A 19,442-nucleotide genomic window follows, 5' to 3' on the forward strand; every position below is an offset into this window, starting at 1 on the left:
AAACAGTCTTAATTTTAGTAGTTTAGGGAATGAGGGAGGAGAACTGTCATTCAAAATAGTTTTTATAATTTATCTTTGAAGTACGAAAAGGTTTCTGACAGACTTACCTTTGCATCTGAAATTTCAGATACATCAAAGTTATCTCTAATCTATTAGTACAGCATCAAAAAAATCAAATCTTCATTTTCTTGCAGGAAAAAGTAGGCCTCAAATGTTTTACAGGACTTCCTAATTATAGAGTACAGCCATTGCCAGTCTCCTGAAGTCTTATTTAGAAAGAAACAGGCAAATTAAAAAGCATAGGTTTTAAGGCCAGAAAAGATCATTAGATTATCCAAATTTTTATGTGTTTCAGGCCAACACATCTTAATATGTTTAACTACTTACTAAGCCTAATAATTTATGAATTATCCTAGTACATTTTTTTGAAAACCCTCCATTTTGAATTCTTTCCTAATGCTCCCAGAGAATTGAACATACCTCAATAGATTAACTTTTTTTCACAGATCATTAGTGATTTAGGGCCATTCTGAATTTAAATCTGCATAACAGCAGCTTCCAGCTTTTTGTCTTTATTGTACCTCTCCATACCAATTTATGAAGTCCTTTTGTGCCTTACTCTTGGGAAAGTAATTAAACATGGAAATCTATTCATTACTTAGTAGCCTTTAAAAATCTACTAGGCAGGCTGAGCCCTTTAATTCTGTCGTTTTAACATATACTTTCCAGCTCCCAGACATTTTTATTCTGTCCCTGCCCTCTCTCCACTTATGCAGCAAAAATTGAAGCTGTACAGATAAACTACAGATATGGAGGGAAAAAGATAAGTTAAACACTGTGATGAAACATATCACAAAGGTAGTACCACTTTTTTCTCTCAGGATAAAACTTCTTAGCACACCTAATATGAATCTAGAATTCTTCCCAGGGTTTTCAGGAAGTAATTCTTCATTCTGTATTTATGGTTTGTATTCCATATTTCTACAAATGTAACCTTAGTTTTGCTAATATTAATGCAATATTAAAGCAAGACTGTCTTATAAATTAGTCAGGACATCAAATAATCCATATGATTATATTTTTTTGATTACTTAACATGACTGTTACCAGCAATAACTTCATAGTTCCGAATCATAAATCAAAAATATTTAATTAGCTTTAAAAGCATTAGTTGGTGTGGAGCCCCTTTTCAACAGCTCTCCTAATTAATAATGAGCTGTCATTGGCAGTTCATTTCAGATCAGCCTGTCAGCTGTTTGCAATCTGTCTACAAAGGCAAAATGCAGATTATATAGAGCATATAAAGCAAAATAAAAGAGAGATAGAAGAAATTATAAAGCTTATTAAAGTGAGAAAAGAGGTCATACTGCCTTAAAAAAGAAGCAGATTGAATTCATCCAATAAAGCATGTAAAACTTGGATAAATGAGTCTAAGTTTGGGGAAAATAATCTGAACAGTCTTTATTTCATGTTGGGCTCCTAATATAGTCATTGTCAGTTAGGATCTCATAGACTGCGAGGCAGTGAAGTGAATAGACATGCTCTCCTCCCACTTCTAATCTGTTTCTCCAGACTCTCAGCTTGTTAAAACAAACTGCCCCTCTTTGCTTATGTACATGCTCAAGTTTGCTCTGGCAGGTGGTAAAAAGGTAGAGACTATATAATTCTTAGCAAAGGCCACAGCCACAGAAGCACTGTGATGCTTAAAACAAGAATACACTTTCCAAGACATGGGATCAGAATATCTTAGTTAAAACCTGTGCTGTTACTGGTTTTGCTATGCCCCTGCAAGTCTCAACATTTTCTTCCCATTCTCCAGTTCCCCTTTCCATATGATTAGATGTCAAAACATAAAACAAATGAATCTAACTTTTATCAGTGGAGTGCTAAATCTTATATAGTGTGAGTCAAGTCACAAGGTCACCTCCAAAATTTTTCTTACCATTGTACTACTTTAGTTAACAAGTGACAGGAATTCTATTTAGGGATGACAGATTTACTGTACAGACAGCTTCTTCTAGTGGAAGTTTTCACTAGATTTCATCTTCTTTGAGATATTTTGCAAATATCATGTTGCCAGTTATTATTAGACCTCATGTTAATTTAAAAATAAAAATTCCACTTGACAAAAATATTATCGTACATGTGCCTCCTTTGGCTCAAAGCTATCAATCATCATGATGAAGTAGACATAAGTTATGAGATTTCCATGGAGGAAAGAGTACTGGACCAGTGAGAGAATGTTATAACCCAGCTGTAGCAATAATTCCAAGCAGCTTTTAGGCACTGAAGTCTTAATAAACTTAAACACTTGTTTAAGCCAGATTTATTGAAGCAGCTTCACATAATGTAGTTCTGGTTTAGGGTTTTCTATTCTGGGCAGAGCACCAACTGGAAAGAAGCCTTGGAATATGCACTCCCTAGTCCACTGGAGAGTCCTCTGAAAGCATCATATACCTTTTTCTCTGCTCTTCCCTGTACTCCCATCACATGTATTACTAATATTAAATAATAAGATAGTTCACTATTCTATGATGCAAAAGTAAAATAAAAGGAAACCAAAAGGTTCATTTTTTATTCACCAAAAGAGGATGTATGTTACTAAGCTTACACCTGAGACAGCAGGTTTTTGACAGTTCCCATGTGGAAATTTGCCATTGCCTTGGATATCTCTGAAAGCTCTTACTGTTTTCTTTTTTTTCAATAAGAAAAAGATAAGTGCACACTAAATTTTCTATTTGCATGCTTCATGATACATTGTGACACTCTTTCATGTTATCTTGAACTCCCTCTTTTTTGAAGTGTAATTTGCCCTATATTTCTCCCTCCAGAATGGCTTCTATTTAGATTTTGTACTTTAGTCATTTCCAGGAGCTATTTTTATTTGCATGACCACTTTTCATAGGTTTCTTTCCTCCTCCCTGACTTAATCAGAGGAGTTTTTCCATTGGTATCTATTTCATTTCTGTTTACAAATTTAAAGGCATATAATATAATTTTGGGAGTTCTAACAATCATTCCTTCCTTTCAAACATAAGCCAGTCTGGAATTCATCTCTATTCTTTCCAATAGTAATTTATACACATGAAAACAAAGATTACTTCTCTTCCAAAGCACATTAGTCTTCACCATGCTGTGGGGTCTCCAGGATCTCTTTGAGTCTAACAAGATTCTAGTTCAGTTCTAGTCTAATAAACTAAAAGCAATGCCTGTAATATGCTGCTTTGTATTGTGCTACTAAGTCTCCAAATTTTCTTGTGCTGCTTCTCTAAAAATTAGTGTTGTGATGAAAAGATACAGTGTGACCTGATCAGTGTTTCTTGTTACTGTAGGATGTGGATGAAAACTAAAACTGGAAAGAGAATTCTCTCAAATTGTCTGTATTTTTGATGTCAATAAGTCTTAATGAAAAATGACTGAAAAAAGGCTCAATCCAATGCCTTCTCTAAGCAAAGCAGTAACAATGACTCTGACACTCTCCATTAGATTTGCATTGGGCTTGAGGAGCTGCTATCCACCCTGGCCTGAGGGTATCAGACAGTGGAGAACAAGGCAGTTTCCTCAGAACTCTGACACTCAGCTTGGTGTCAACCTTCAGCCATGAGACTGTATGGACTGGCTGCAAGAATTCAAGCAGTATCATGGATACAATTATTTCATTTGGGAAAATGCAATATAAGTCCATAAACTGACCAAATCCAGTCTCACTGAGAGCAATTCACCCCCAGAGCAATTTAAAAACACCTTCCTGCTGTTCAAGTGAGAACAAAATATAAGCTGGTGGTTTATGTGCTACGTCAGTCTCCTGTGTACCCTGGGTCTGGGTGTGACTGGGCATGTTCAGACCTCTAGCATTCAGAATCAGCCTTTTTATACTTAATCTCTGGTTATCACCTGTAAATAAACCATGAGCCTGGTGAATGTGCCCTGAGAGCATGTACAGTTCATGTAACAGAGGTACAAGTTATTCTCAGGGTATGGGAAAGATGAAGGAACTCTTCAGGAGCAGGTAACATTTAAGACCCTTTTACCCCATCTTGCAGTCTTCAGTTTCTGATGGCATCAATGTCATTTATTGCTTTTCCTTGGGGTATATGAATGGGATAGACCTCTTAACTTGCAGAATTAACCTATTAGCATCTTTTAATTACCATAATTTAATAAACATAATTCCGTCCCCTAATAAAAAATGTTTAAAACTGCCATTAAAAGACTCTCTCAGAATGTGACAGTGAAATTATTCAGGGTTTTATACTTTCAAAGCATCGTCTTGACATTTGTCCGCATTCAGCTCCTATAGAGTGCATCTTCATATAGATTTTTCAGACAGACAATTACACCAAAAAGTTAGTGATTGATGCTGTATGGGTAAGGCAGTAAGGATGTGGAGATCATGTGAGGAGAAATTATTCCCATTGAAAGCCCTAAATAGCTCAAGTTCACAGTTTAGAGACACAAAAACTTTAAGGGGCATTTCAGGAATGTGTGAGTTATACAGATCCTCATATCTTCCAGTTGAAGCAGGGAGAACATGGTAAGGCAGGGGCATATTTATTTGGAGAAGCAGGGTCCAAAGTGGAAAAGAAAGGAAAAGAAAGGATGCAGTTTGTTTGCTTTCTTAGATCTCTCTTACAACCAAATGCAAAATATTCCCTCCGTTTTGAAAAATTCTCTCTAATGAAGCACAATCAAAAATTGATCAATTTTAAGTACTTTTGCTGATGATAACAAGTCACTTTGGGTACCCAAGATGAAAGCTTACCTGTAAAATATTCATACCAGACCTTAATATACTGAGTGAAAGGGAAACAATGAAAACAATGAATTTGACCTGGATAATCACAAAGCAATGCATATGAAAAAAGTCATATTACATTTTATGTACAGATATAATTATGAGCTTCAAGCTAACATTTTCTGAGATATGGAAGTGAAATATTTCCATGAAAACACAAATTCATTGTTCAGATCTAATTAAAGTGAGTGCTACTAGAAAAGAAATATCAGTTACACAAACTAGGAATATTTAATTTATGTACTATTTAAACAGTGAGTTCTAAGGGAGGCACATGGCATAAGTGGAGTTCATATTGCAGAGAACAAACTAGTGCAAAACGTGCTCCATAAGTAGAAGTGCATGACCATCAGTGAATATTTCAAATAAATATAATAGTTTCTTTTGTAGTAAATGAGCAAGTAAGTATTCCTTGAATTGGTTGCTTCATGCAAAAAATGTAAAAATTACCATACACAATGTAAAAATGGACAACAATTGCAATGACAGGACTATTTCTTTAGAAGAAATATAGGAGGGAACAAACATTTTTCGATAATGCAAGTAAGCAAATGAATCAACTACTAAAGCAAGGGGCAGAATTACTGCACTTGCATAGAATTACAGGAGTGATAAGGACAAATGAGAACCAAAGCTAAATTAATTACACTCAGTACTCTGTGCAGTGTAATTACATTAATAACACTCTACATGAATAGTAAAGTGATTCTCGTATGGTTGAAAAAAATACTCATCCCCTTGGCTCTAAAAGCAAAAACCATGCTATAAAATGGTATAAATTTGGGCTTGATAAGGCTTTCATATTCATAGAGGAGGTAAGACTGGGTGGAAAGTTCAGCTATTGTATGGTTGATGGAGGAGGAAAGAAATTAGATGTAGACAAGCAGCAAATATTAGCCTAGGGAATTCAAACCCATACTACAGAGTACTAAGTGCTGCCTACCCTCACTCCTTTTATTTGTACCACTCCTTTGCCTTTCCATAGCTATCTTCCTCAGCTCAGGTCCAGTGCAGGTAGCCCCTGATTATGGGATGGTGAGAGCAGTGGGACATATTTCAGGCAGATTACTTCTTTTCCCAGCGTGGCAGCTACTCATCCTAGTCTTCTGCATGGACCTGTTGTCACAGGTCAGAGTCTCTCATGTCAACCCATCTTGTTCTGGGTAACTCTGACAGGTCTATAAGCAGCATCTCTATTTCTGCTGACCAGTACAAACTACTGATTCAGGTGAATTAGAAATCCCATGGTGGATAAGGAGGATGAGGTGGGATGAAAAGAATGTCTGTGAGATGCTGGTTTCTTTGGTCACGTTGAAATAATTAGGATTTCTACATCTCCTATGCCTAGAGGATTTATCTATCTAATGTCTCAACTTTGCCCATTTCCTCCTGCTGCTGAAAACTAATATAGCCATTAATAAAGTATTTTAAATATGATCTGAACATATATTCATTTTGCTGTTTTACATCTCAGTTACTCTCCCAACACTTTTGCTGGTCTTCACAGCAGGTGACTGGTGCATGTGTCCAAGGTGAATCTTGCAGTTAAACTTTTCCACATTTTTGCTTATTCTCATTTTTGGTGTCTTCCATGGTATAATTTTCTTTTTAAAACTAATGCCTTATTCCATGCTAAAATTTCAGTTTCTAACACCTACAAGGTGTTCATACCATCACTTATTTTCTATGTGGGCTCCTATGTGCAACATTGGGTTATTCTAATTTTTTTAGAAAAGCATCTCCACAATGAGAACCCTCATCACAGGAAGAGCTCCTTATAAAACTCCGCTTGGCTGTCTTGCCCTCTTCTGTCAAATCTCCAAGTGATTTAGGCAGCTGACAATGGAGTAATTTTCCACCTCACCAATCAAGAAAAGTTCCTTGTTTTCATGTACACTTTCCTCACACTGTTTTACTCTGTGGCTTTAACCTCTCTGAGATGAGAATACGGTCTCTGTCCTGCATTTGAATAGTACTCAAAGCACAGACTAGGAAAACTTTTACAGTGTTGTGATAAAAAATTAAGATGGTCTCAGCAATGAAAACAAAAAAATTGAACTTTGGGTTGTAGTCTCCATTGACATAGATCCAGGTTAAATTGCTGTTGGCCTTATGCTGTTGGCCTTCTCTCTACAATATGTCACACCAACAGCAGTATTTGCTGACAGTGGTTTTCTTTAGTAATTCAGAAGTCTGGAGCAATGAAGTTGTTTGAAAAAGGTGAACAGTTTAGCAGAGTGAAAAATTGGGTTCAGGCATTACTGTAGATGCTGGCTCTGTCTCTATCCAATATTCTCCTCCAGGATAAAAATTAGACAAAAATTTGGAGCATGCAAGGACAACACCGTAATGGGAAAAGCCATAATCAGAATTATTTCTGAAGCCAAAATATTTTTTTTCTTTAATTTCATGAGAAAAAATGAAAGAAAACCTGGAAGAGAAAACAGTCATGTGAAAACATGACAAAACTGTAATTTACTTGAGTGTATCATCTCTCGGCTTCTATGGCATTTGCTTCTTTACTGTGTTTCCAAAAACTATCCTCTGGACTTGATTCTTAAAATGTAGGACCATTAGCAGATCTTACAACTTATGTTTCAGGTTAAACAGGAAAGTGACTGTCTTATGCTACTTCATGGTTTTTCTGCTACTAACTTTAGCATCCCTGCATCTAAAAATCGTCATGGAGTACAGTGACAAACAAACGTGCAGATGGGTAGTTTGAAAAAGTTTGGTGTATTTCCAGCTACTTAGAACATGCTGAGCATCAAAAAGGGGCCAAACAGAAAGAGGGGATCCATGCCACAAATGCCTCAAAGAATAATTTGTTTCCAGAAAAAAATAATAAATCTAAGCCATTTGACTTCTGGGAAAGAAGAACTACAGGGTTTTATTCCTTTAATCATTTCATGATTTCTTTTTTTCCCTCATAAATATTTTAACTTGTCATACTAATCTCTGTTTTGCATCTTTGTAACATCTGTGGGTCTTCTCTAAGATAGGGACTTGATCACTTTTCAACTCAATAGAAGGAAGATTTCTTTATTTTTTCAAAGGTGAAGCTCTTGATTTAGCACATTGGATTTGAACTCAAAAAATTTATTAATTAACCCCAATTAGGTCTTCTCATTGAAATTTAGATATCACAAAGAAGTAATTTTCAGAAAAAAACCCACAAATACTTGAATTCTTTTCTGTTCCTTGAGGAAGGAAAGGAGAAACCTTTTTTAGTCTGAGAAGCTAGCAAACCAGAGTGGAAAAATCAAAATGGGACTAAAGACAAATGCTTTTCTTGGAGTCTGATTGCCTGTTCTGAGCCTCATCCTTTGTCCTCTGAAGTGTTTTGGCCAATAATCCTTCTATGAAGTATGTTACCCACAGTGATCCAAAGATATCCTTCTCACCATTCAAACCACTGGCATTTTCAGTATGAGTATTGCTTTCAAGATGGATTAGAAGGAGACTTGAAAGCTTTGCTCTTACCAAAAGAATATGATTGCAGAAAGTTAGAAAACCAATCCAGTTAATCACAAAGAGGACAGGACACCATCCTAGCTGGGACTATAGATGAAGTATCTCTAAAAGTTGTGGGTTGGACTGCTTAGAGCATCACAGGACACTGCATAGCTTTGGTGTGGTAATACACTGAACATATCAAAATAAGGAAGAAAACCCCTTTGGATAACAAGGCAACATTTTGCTATTTGGTGAGAAATCCCAGGGCAAAGTTTTCTTACCATTCTGTAGTGGGAAAAGTGCTGGGCATAGAAGCAAACGAGCTCATGAAGCCCACAGTGAGGGGAAAGGTAGATATAATATTTAATCTGAAGGGATCATCTTGAATGGTCAATTAATTTCAAGAATTGTGATTTGAGCATAGTAATCAATATGTGTTGTCAGTTACTCTGGATCTAACTGTAAAACCCCCACTGGATACTAGGTTCTTGTAAAACAATCACATGAGCTTGCAATAAAAGACATAAGATAGCAAATGGATAGCAAATGTGACCAATACGATTAGATTTTAAATAGAAAATATGTAGCAGTTGTGCCCTGGAGTCTTCCCAAATATTTAAGACTGATGTATCATCAGCAAAATTCATTCATTATACCCCCTGGATTTGTGGTATTATACTTTAAAGTATTTTGTCTCCTGTTAGACTTTTTTATTACCCTCTTTGCATACTTGAGAATATTTTCTGTTGTTCACACTAGATACATGATGCATTTTTGTTCACACCTTATTCAACTGAAGAATAAATGGCTGAAAAAAATTTACCTCATGAAAATGAAATGCTGTAATATACTAAACCCACAAGTTTGAAGTTCTCAGTGGAGGATTATTTCAAGTTCACCAGTAGATTAAATATATATATTAAATAAGTGACCTCTTAATATACTTAAATAACCCCTCCTGTAAAATTGTTTATTTTTATGTTCTTTATTCCACCAAAACTGCATTGCAGTTTTCCAGTCTTTATATTTACATTATTTGCAACTCTTTCCATAAGTGCCAGTACAAATGTAACTGATGAAAATCCAGAATAATCATACAAATGTTCCGGAAAGCAAGGTGCGTTTCTGAGCAAATTTTTTTCTGATGCACAATAATATATATGTATATATTAACAAAGCTTCATAATATAAAATATCTTCCATGGCAAGTAAAACTTCCCCACTTACAGCTTATTCAGATTTCAGTTACACAGACTTCTGCATTTCAAGTTAGTGCAAATAATGAGAGTAAGAGCCTGAGCAGAACGATGTCAATACAACGGAACAAGAGAAACAGCAAAATTTTACCAACTCCCTGCATACGGTTATAACATTTAATCAGTACATCATTAGTATTCTTCATATACAACGTATTTAAATAATTGGCTTGTCTGAACTATAGGCAACAAATTTACAAAATAAAATAATGTTTCACACAAATATGGAATGTCGGACAAATATATGAAAATAAAATGCATCTAGTAACAAAACATTGTAAATCAAAAAGATAAAAGACGTCTTCTCCATTTTTGAAGATTTCAAGGCACTTTCTTGGCAAATCAGAATTCTCTCCTTGGTAGAAAGTCTGCAAGAGAAAAGGACATGGCATTTATATAACTAGTTTAAATACAAAGACTGCTAAGCAAAATTCTGTTCATAAACCACAGTTTCCTGTGGATTGCATAAATCATAAGATTAACTTCAAATGCCAGTGGGTCTTGCCCTCCTGTGAACACTAATGAGTTTTGCCGGGGCAAATCCTCAGGATCAGCGCCAAGAGGTTTAACACACAGAAGTCTGCGCTGCTGCACCTTGCAGGGAAGCTCCCCATGCACACAGCCACGTGCAGTTCTGCATTCTAGGTTTCATTAAATGCTTTACTTCCATTTGCAGGGATCTGACTCAGGAACTGAAAACGAACCCACCCAAACCTCTAAGGGCTGTAAGGGCAGCGTGTGCCCGGTATCCCGGGCCCGGAGACGCCCCAGCGCCTGCCCGGGATGCGGCGCCTCTCCATGGTGCTGAAACATCCCGCCACGGCTTGCGCCACCAGATCCGCGGGCAGACGATTGGCTTTCCTCAAGCAAAAGCTCATTTCGAGGAGGAAAAGACCACGTCTTTTCCGTATAGCCGGATATTTACAGATGAGGAAGGAAAATATTTGCATAATAGCATCGCAGTTCTTTTTTAATGAGGAAAAGGTAGCCTATTTTAGTACTGGCAGGAAAATAGCTGTCAGTTCTTCAAGTGAGAGAGTCTCCTTCTTCAAGGCAACCAAGAATCCTCAAGATCTGTCAGATGTTGAAGTGAAGACAAATTTTCTTGCACGCAACAGGATCTATGGCCATGTCCTCTCTATGCTAGTGTGAGGGTGGTGAGGAAAACAGATCCCTTGTGCCGAAAGATGAAGCAGAAGCAATCAGAAATGCAATGTTTTTGAGGGATGAACGTATGTAACTCCTTTGTTGCACTCTCTACTAACAGTGAAGAGAGAGTAACTCCTGCCACTCTTCACCCTTCTCAAGAAAATGTTTCCATTCCAAGAATCAGTGGATATGAGTAAACATGAAGATCAGAGGATGTCTTACTTGTGATGGAAACTATCCACTGTACTTAGTGGAGGAATGGGCTGAGGGAGCACAGAGACATTTGGGAAACACTCAGACCATGGCTATACTTTTTCCTATAATATTTTCTCTGTTTTTAACAAAGTAGAGAGAAAGCCAGCCTAGATCAAACTTAAAGCAAATGCAGTGCACATGAGCTGCTAGCAATCCTTACCATTTAAAACATTTCTTCCCTATTTTTCATGTCTTTGAATGTATTTTTGGCAGGCAAATTAAAACACCTGGCTTTGCAAATCATAGCAACTTTTGATCCTTTTGTGTTTTAAAGATGGAAATAGGATGAGATAGATGCTTCTGTACTGTGGATATGTAGGCAGATCTTTGACTCACTCTCTTAAAAAAAAAAAGAAAAAAAATTTAGAACACCAGAAATCTCTCTGAAAGCCCTGATACATGAATCCAGAGATGTAAATTGATACAGGTAAAGGAAAAACAGAGACTGAAAAGGTAAAACTGCAGAAAGTGAGCGGTGGGATGTTTGAACAAGCTGAGATTTAAAAGAGGATACTAAAAAACAAATAGGAATTTAAGTACACCCCCCTCCATTTTTTTTTAAGAGGGCATTCAGGAAAGGATTCCTGCCTTGAGTCATGAAAAGGAGATACAGGCAAAGTAATGAGATGCCTAGTCAGTCTCTAGTTTGCTGTCCTTGCTATATTCAAAACCATCTGCAACACCTGGAAATCAAGAGGCCAAAGAGACTGAAAAATGTTAAGAAAGGAAGAGAAAGAAATTATGTCATTTCTTCTCAGAACTGAAATATTGCCATATTCTTTAAAGCACAGCCACCAAAATGAATCCCACCTCCACTGAGAAATCAAATCAGCTAACACTGACTCATATCCTACTCTTCTTTTCTTATTCTTGATTAGTATGAATTGAAGTCTTGATGCAGGAAGAAGTGACATACACAACTCCCCCAAGCTCCAAGCTTGCAGCATTTGTCAGGAGCAGGTGGTGAAAGGAAACCATCTTTAAAGAAATTTAAATAAATAAAATTCACTGAAATTATACATTTTAGTGGTTAATAATAACAACCAGTGTGTGTATTTACAATTAATATTTGAAAGTATAACTATCTTATTATTATTCAAACAACAGCAGAAAACAGCTCACTTGGAGATGTTACTTTTATCAGTGACAATCCTGTGTAATTAACATTTGACATGCTACTCATAAACAAGAATGGACTGGTTTCTTCCTCAGACTACTTAGCTTTAGCTTTCCACATCTTTATGTTCAGTTTCCTTCCATCACCATGAAGTGGTTATTAACCTTTCAGAAATTCTCAGAAGACAATATGGGAATGAAAAGTGGTCCCAGAAATTAATTAAGTGACAGGTGATCTATGAAGATTGCATTGGTAGACCTGAGACCAAGACATTCTGTTTCTTCCGTGGATTAACAACAAATTCCTCTGCAGAATGGCCTGGAAAAAATGTACTGATTATGTCCTTGGGCATTTTCTTTCACCAAGCAGACTCCCTCTTGAAATTTTGAACAGTAATAGGCCACCCATGAATAACTATGGACTGCAGTGCCACAAGTGACTTGTAGGAAATTACACTGGAACTTGCCAGAGGTATTTGTGCTTCTATGTATTTCCAGGAGGAGTCAGTCAGTTCTGCAATGCCAAAGCTGAACGTTGATACACTCTGATAACACCACATTTTTTTATGCACACCTGATAGCAAGGTATAAGTGTGAAGTAAACCAGTAGACCATTCAACAAATAAGAAAATGAGTGGGGAAAAGAATACTTACATAGCAAACATCCTAGGACTGTGTACACAAAGGGCTCATTGCTAATCTCGTTAGCAATCTTGCACACCTTTTGTAATCTATAAAACAGAATTACCCACAGCAATAGTGAATCTCAGTTGCCAGATACCCTCAAAAAACTGCATAAAATTAAATGTAAACTTTCTACTTGAATTTCAGACACTCTACACAGTGAAACTGTTATCTGATGGGAAATTCATGAAATTATGTTTGCAAGATACAATATTAGATTGTACCTTAGCATAATCAGTGCTCTAGAGGAAAAGTACAAGTGATTAAAGAAATTAAATTTCTACCAGGAAGTTTTCTACTGGGATGTGGAAGACCAGGAATTTAACTCATTAACTTGGAGGCTATTGTAACTATCACTATAACATAGTCAGAAGTCAGGCTGTTTCAAACATTTATTGTTCCATTTCTTATTAATATTGATTTAATTCCATATTTTTCACATTTAAGTACATCTCCTAATCATCAGACTAAAGATACTAACCTCCCACTTCCAATCCCCCTGTTGTGTGCCCTTGGTTCAAACAACCACTTGGTTCAACCTTTCGGGTATTTGCTAACAAGAAATACACAGGTGTTTCTTTTGCTTGATAAGTATTTTAATAAAACTTAATATAAATTGTGCCAAACAGCAAGAAAGTTATTGCTATCCGGGTTTCAGTTCCTCAGAAAATATTTGTACAATTATAACCATGTCAGAAGGAGAGGAAATAACTCATCCTCAGATATCCCATGATGACTAAGGTGTCCCTGACGCCTCAAACCCCTCTAAAGGCACAAGGAAAGATCTTGGCTATGACCAGCCTGAGACAAATTTGAAGATTTATCTCTCCTTTTTAGAACAGAACATTTCAGGTGAATGTAACTCATTGTCTGCTTTGGATTTGCTTGATGCAAAGGGGAACAAAAACTCTGCTGTGGTTTAAATCATCCTTTTTTTTACAGTTTGCTTTGATAGTTGAACTAAAACATAAGTTGTTTATATCATTCAAAATCACAATCTTGTTTTTAACTTTAAGAAAAGCTATTTAATTAGAAGAAAAATAATATTACTCTTTTTCTGGAGAAATAAAGTTAAACACTTGGGCGATACATAAGAGTCCAAATAATATTCACATGCTCTGGATCCATGTGTCAAGGCATACAACATGCAACATGGTATTTTTGTTGCACAGCATGTAATAGAAACATGCCTTGCCTACTCCTGTGTCTGTTTAGAAAGCTGTATGTGTAACTTTTGAGGATCAGCCATGGATTCCTACATTCCACCTTCTAATAAGCATAAAGGCAAATGGAGATGAGGGCTGCTCCATCTCTTTTCAAACACTAAATCCTCTGATGTGCTGAGCTATGGTGAGAGAGCACCCCAGCTGCTCACAAACAGTGCTTCTAAATGACGCAGCCAGAAAGTGCCATTGCTTTTTCATGTTAAATCCTGAAAAGCTTCCAAAGCACCAAACTTTGCCCACAGTTTGTGCTTACACATCCCTAATGAGATTCACCTTCTCTAATTAAAACACACTGCTTCTTTTCCACTGACTTTAATTGAATTGTCCATTGCACTAGAGAATGCTGAAGTAAGTTCTGTTTAAGGAATTTCTATTTTGGTTTGGGGTTTTTGTTTGCTTTTTATCCATTTTATCCAAGAACACTTCTATTTTTCAGTGTCTGACAAAACTATATTCAGGCTGTGAAGCTGAAGTTAAAAGCAAAGCTTCTGCAGTCTCAGAGAAGAAGGTTGCTTGATGAGAACTGAAAGTATCAATAACAGAATGATGAATCAAATTATTTTATGTTGTTTAACAATGGGCATATAATAGAAAATTATACTCACAAGCTGAAATATACTAATCCCCAAAGATATAACTCTACTATTAAGCATTAATAGAAGGTAGAAGGATGGTTCAGATTTTATCTCACACAAGGAAAGCTAAAGAGAGCAAGAAGGGGAATATCTGCCCTCTGCATAAGCATGCCCTACTGATTTTTTTCAGTGTAGTTTTGGTTTCATTTATTTCAACATGAAGGAACTCCATGATGTTCAGCTGACAGCGAGAGCATTAACAGAAAATCGTTATATATTAGAAGACCTTGGGTATGTGTTTTAATGTAGTGCTAAAGAGTAACTGTTAAAAAGACCAGGACATCAAACACTTAATAGATAAAGTGTGTTGCTTTCAAGAAATTATCACAGCTAGCATTAAAAAGCACTTTGCTACTTACAGGTTGGTGTTGAGCAGTCCCTTGTGTTGTGATACAGTCGATGAAAGTGCTTGCTACACTCTGAGGAAAATGTGACTGGCCCTGTTTGAAAGTAAGGAGCAGTTAACAGCAAGCTCTCAGTGTCACTGCTCTGCAGCTTCAATGGATGACAGCAACACATAGCATTAATTTCATTTTTTTCTTGGCTAAAACTGAATTAGTCTTTTACTATATCTTAAACAATTATGATGCAACAGAAGTATAATAATGTTAGTGAAATAACACAAAGAAATTCTTTTGCTGTGCCTTTATGCTCATGATATAAAAGCCAGAAAAATGACACATTAAAATGACTGGCTGGTTTAGCCTTGAAATTCCAGTAATTCAAAATTAGCAGTAAAATTTCTTATATGGTGAAAAGTAGAATGACAATTACAGTCTTATTTAGTTTGTTCAATAGTTGTCTGTAGTCTAATGTAGAAGGAATAATGCACCTGGACTGAGGATAGTATTTGTAAATATAAATAAAAGCAACATTCTAAGCAAATATGAGTTTCTAACCCCTGGAAAGATGAAGTACTTTCATGTACTAATGCTTTTAATTTGCACATAGATGGTTTATAAAATTCTTAATATACAGTGTAGGTGTTGAGGGGAAAAAAATGACAGCTGAATAGCATCTAGGAACCTGATCTCCTGTTAAAATAATCCTAGTAAAAAGCATACAATGTGAAGAATTCAGGATATGTTTCATCTTTGGCAAGACAAATCCCTCCATTTCCAGGATATAGTGTGCTGCTCTCTTCTTTGGATATACAGTGCCATCTGTTTACATTAATATTTGATTTAAAAAGTGTCCCTGCTTGTAGCCAGGGAGTTGGAACTAGATGAGCTTTAAGGTTCCTTACAACCCAAACCATTCTATGGGTCTATTTTTCTATAAAACATGGTTTAACTGTAACAAGTTGCCAAAGACCCCTTCCAAAATTGCTGATGGCCCCAGAAAGTATTACTGCTGACATTCAAGTTGAAAAGGAGAGCAAAAATGTAATATTTGCATCCTGTAACCTGCTTAGCAAGACTGTCACTGACAGCTGGGGATGAGTATCCTGTGGTTTGGACAGAAAACATTGACATAAACTGACGTTAAGTGAATAAGGCTAAATTGAAATGTAAATTTAGTGCAAGTAGGAATCCTGAATAAGAATAGCTTGCTTCAAGCAATGTTACAAAATGATTCACATGAAGCAGACTTTGTTGACCAACTTTCCCTTCAGAGGAAATCAAGAGGCATTTCTGGGGAAAAAAATACTTGTTTCATAACTTGAAAGATGGTTTATGGGCCTGGTAAAATACATCAAGCTAATTCTCTCTGGATAGTGAAGCCAAACCAGCATGAGCTCCAGAGAGGATTCCTCTCTATGACAGTGAACATACTTGAAGATTAGATTTATTTTACAGTAGTAGATGAATTTCAGTAGATTTTTTCAGCCACAAATAAGCTTTTCAACAAACTGGAAGAGCAGCCTTTGCAAGTCTGAACTGGAATATTGTTGCCATTTTTTTTATCTGAGTGAGGAATTAGGCTCAAGGAAAAGTATGTAATTTGAAATTATCCAGCATATATGGAGACAACACTGGCTTTTATCACTAAATAAATTCCATGTCCCTTCAGATAGTATATGGTTTTCTAGCTCTCTTCCCTGTCATCAAAAATAGGCTGTTAATTTTATTGTGCCTTACAAAACACTCTGTGTCAGCTGGCTTTCCAAGCTAAATTGATAGATTACTTTATGACTCACAAGATTATTTATGATTTTTCCTATAGTCAAGGACTGTTACATATGGTTCTTATTTGGCTTCAAAATGTGTCTATCATTCCTGGCATATGAGAAGTGTGCAGTAATTTTCTTAACCCTGAAACTGTAAAGATAATGTACTATAAAGATAATATTGATTTCAGCTTCTCTCTTTTTTTTTTTTTTTTACAACTTCATTAGTTTAGGATGTCCTAATTCTGAACTAGTAAGGACTGTAATCAAACAGTTTAATTAATGAAGGCTGCTAGAATATTATGATTGGAAAAGAATTTTAAAAAAGCAAAGTTCCACTGTATTTTAAGAAAATGCCTATGGATTACAGGATCTAGTGAAACTATGAAAAATAAAATAAAGTATAAAACAACAACAGGCAAAAAACTCCACCACTGAAGATCTTAAAATATATTTTAAAAAAGAGTGAAAGAAAGAGAGGAAAAGAGAGAGAGAGAGAATCAGGGAGAAAAAGAGATAGATAGATAGATAGATAGATAGATAGATAGATAGATAGATAGATAGATAGATAGATAGATAGATAGAAAAGAAAGAAAAGGAAAGAAAGAAACTAACTGTAGGCAGAAATTCTTAGCCAACAAATACACTTTCAGTATTTTGGAATGATCCTGCTTTCCTCATTCATTCCAACTAATCCTACTCAAGGAATTTTAGCAATTTTGATGGCAATTAAATTAAATTGATGCAGAAAAGGACTATTAATTTAATGAATGGGTCCAAAGACAGGACTTCAACTATTTCTTTTCTCTTTTTCTCTTCTATGATTTACCACTCTCACAATAACTTCTGTAAAACTCATGGTTGTTTTTCCTTGGTTTTGAGTAATGAAACTCAATCTGTATTCATTACTTAGTTTCCCCAGATTCTTATGTTGAGCTTTTTATGGTAGCTGAGGAGTTTCCAAAGCTAAAAATGAAAAGGAAATGGATTAAGTACTAACATAAACAAATCTCTCTAGTCTGTTCTTCCCGGGAGAGGAATATTCAGTGTCCGTCTGTCACATGGCATAGCACAGTTTGAAGCTTTATGTTAATTTCTTTCTCATATGGGCTGAAAATGATCAGGTTCACAATTACTCTCGTTTACTGCAAGGGTGAAGGGCCAGCTGGCTCTGGCACATTTCCTGTAGATTCTGTTGGGTTGGAGGGAGCCATTGGCAGAAAGATCCTTAAAGTTGTGCTTATCCCAAGGCTTGGAATACACTTCCCCCATGCAAAAGAAACAACAAATACCTTCCTTTCTTGTCAAGCCCTGCCTGAAATTTCCAGCATTGAGGAAATGCATAATTATTTCCAATTCTCTTTTTCATGCTCCAATGTCCAACTATTTCTCTAGCTTTTAGTTTCAATAGTTAAAAAAAAACTGAAAATCACTACGAGATTTGCAGTATCACACTCTGAGACCTTCACTTTTCTGAGTTACAGAAGTCTGGAATTGGAGAGCAAAGAACCAGCGCAAACACTGTGTCATTGGCAACTCATGTTGCATATATTCAGAGGGTATTATATTTTTCTCAGTAGTTACAATACAGTCCCAAAGTTAAATGCATTATACAACTCCACCTCAGTTTTCAAGTACTTGGTTGTAATCATCATAGACGTTCATACTTGAAACAGCAAGTTATCTTTTATATTTCATTTACATTAATTTAATTCTTCCTTGTTCTATCTGTTTCTAAGTATCCGCACATAGACATCATGAGACAGATGCAAAAAATCTTCCCTGATTTGGTAAAAATTTACTTGGCCACAAAGGACTGTTTCTTAAGAATATGTGCAGTCCAATGAGAAGTTCTAAAATTAGTGAATGTGAAAATAAATATGGAAAGCACAATAAGAGAATAAAAGTTAAACAATGACTTTTAAATAATGTTTTAACTTACCACAATTTGAAAGTTATTTTAGACCAGATAGTTCGGTTGATTATTCAATGAAACTAGAATTCTTCAAAAATTTCTATTTCTAAAATATGCATATTTAACTTCAGAAATGATAGCCTCAGAAATGTTGAGCCTCAAAAAAATTAGTGGCGTGACATTTGTAGCTACATAGAATATGCACATGTGGGAAATCACAAGCAGGTGCCTTACCTGTAAAATGTTTTATGAACTTGTCTTTTAGACTGGAATCTCTTGGAAAAATTTCTGAGGAGAGAAGAAAAAAAATTATATTTATGTAGCCTAGGAATTACAATAAAAGCTCTGAAAGCATAATATGCCAAGATGTCTGATGTACAGAGACCAAATAGATTCCCAAATTAACTATACTATTAATTTTCATAGTTGTAGGGGTGTGGGCATGTAAACAACATTGTGAAGTATTTCAGGTAATTCCCAGATGAATACTAAGTGGTCATCCTATGACACACAATCATTTTCTGACACTGATTTCTGCCCATCTTAGGTCTGAGTGGGGCTGTAAGCACAGAAAGATTGCAAATAATATAAATATAAATTATCACACTTACAAGTATGTAAGTACCTGAAGAAATTATGTACAATACTTAGAGAAATACAAACTAAATATTACTTTTTCGATTTTGAAATAACAAGTGCTTGAAGAGAAAATTCTACAAATCACCTAAAATAGACATGGGCCATGCACATTTTCACTGCAATATTAGTAAAAAAATGGTCCTCCTCTCTTGCGAAAAGTGCTGTGAATTTTAAAATATTCCCTTTCTATTTATGGCATTTTTTTC

General features: G+C 35.8%; 1 protein-coding gene across 1 annotated transcript in view; it reads right to left on the minus strand.

Moving 5' to 3' along the window:
• Positions 1-8,130: 8,130 nt before the first annotated feature.
• The window catches only part of ALKAL1 (ALK and LTK ligand 1), a 36,117-nt gene continuing 24,805 nt past the window's right edge, over positions 8,131-19,442 (minus strand). Inside the window, 4 exon segments of the mRNA XM_030943378.1 lie at positions 8,131-9,875; positions 12,682-12,758; positions 14,932-15,012; positions 18,832-18,885. Of these exon segments, the coding sequence (XP_030799238.1) occupies positions 12,694-12,758; positions 14,932-15,012; positions 18,832-18,885 (200 nt within the window). The 3' untranslated portion in view covers positions 8,131-9,875; positions 12,682-12,693.

The sequence above is a fragment of the Camarhynchus parvulus genome, chromosome 2 (assembly GCF_901933205.1).
Source record: "Camarhynchus parvulus chromosome 2, STF_HiC, whole genome shotgun sequence".
Taxonomy (NCBI): domain Eukaryota; kingdom Metazoa; phylum Chordata; class Aves; order Passeriformes; family Thraupidae; genus Camarhynchus; species Camarhynchus parvulus.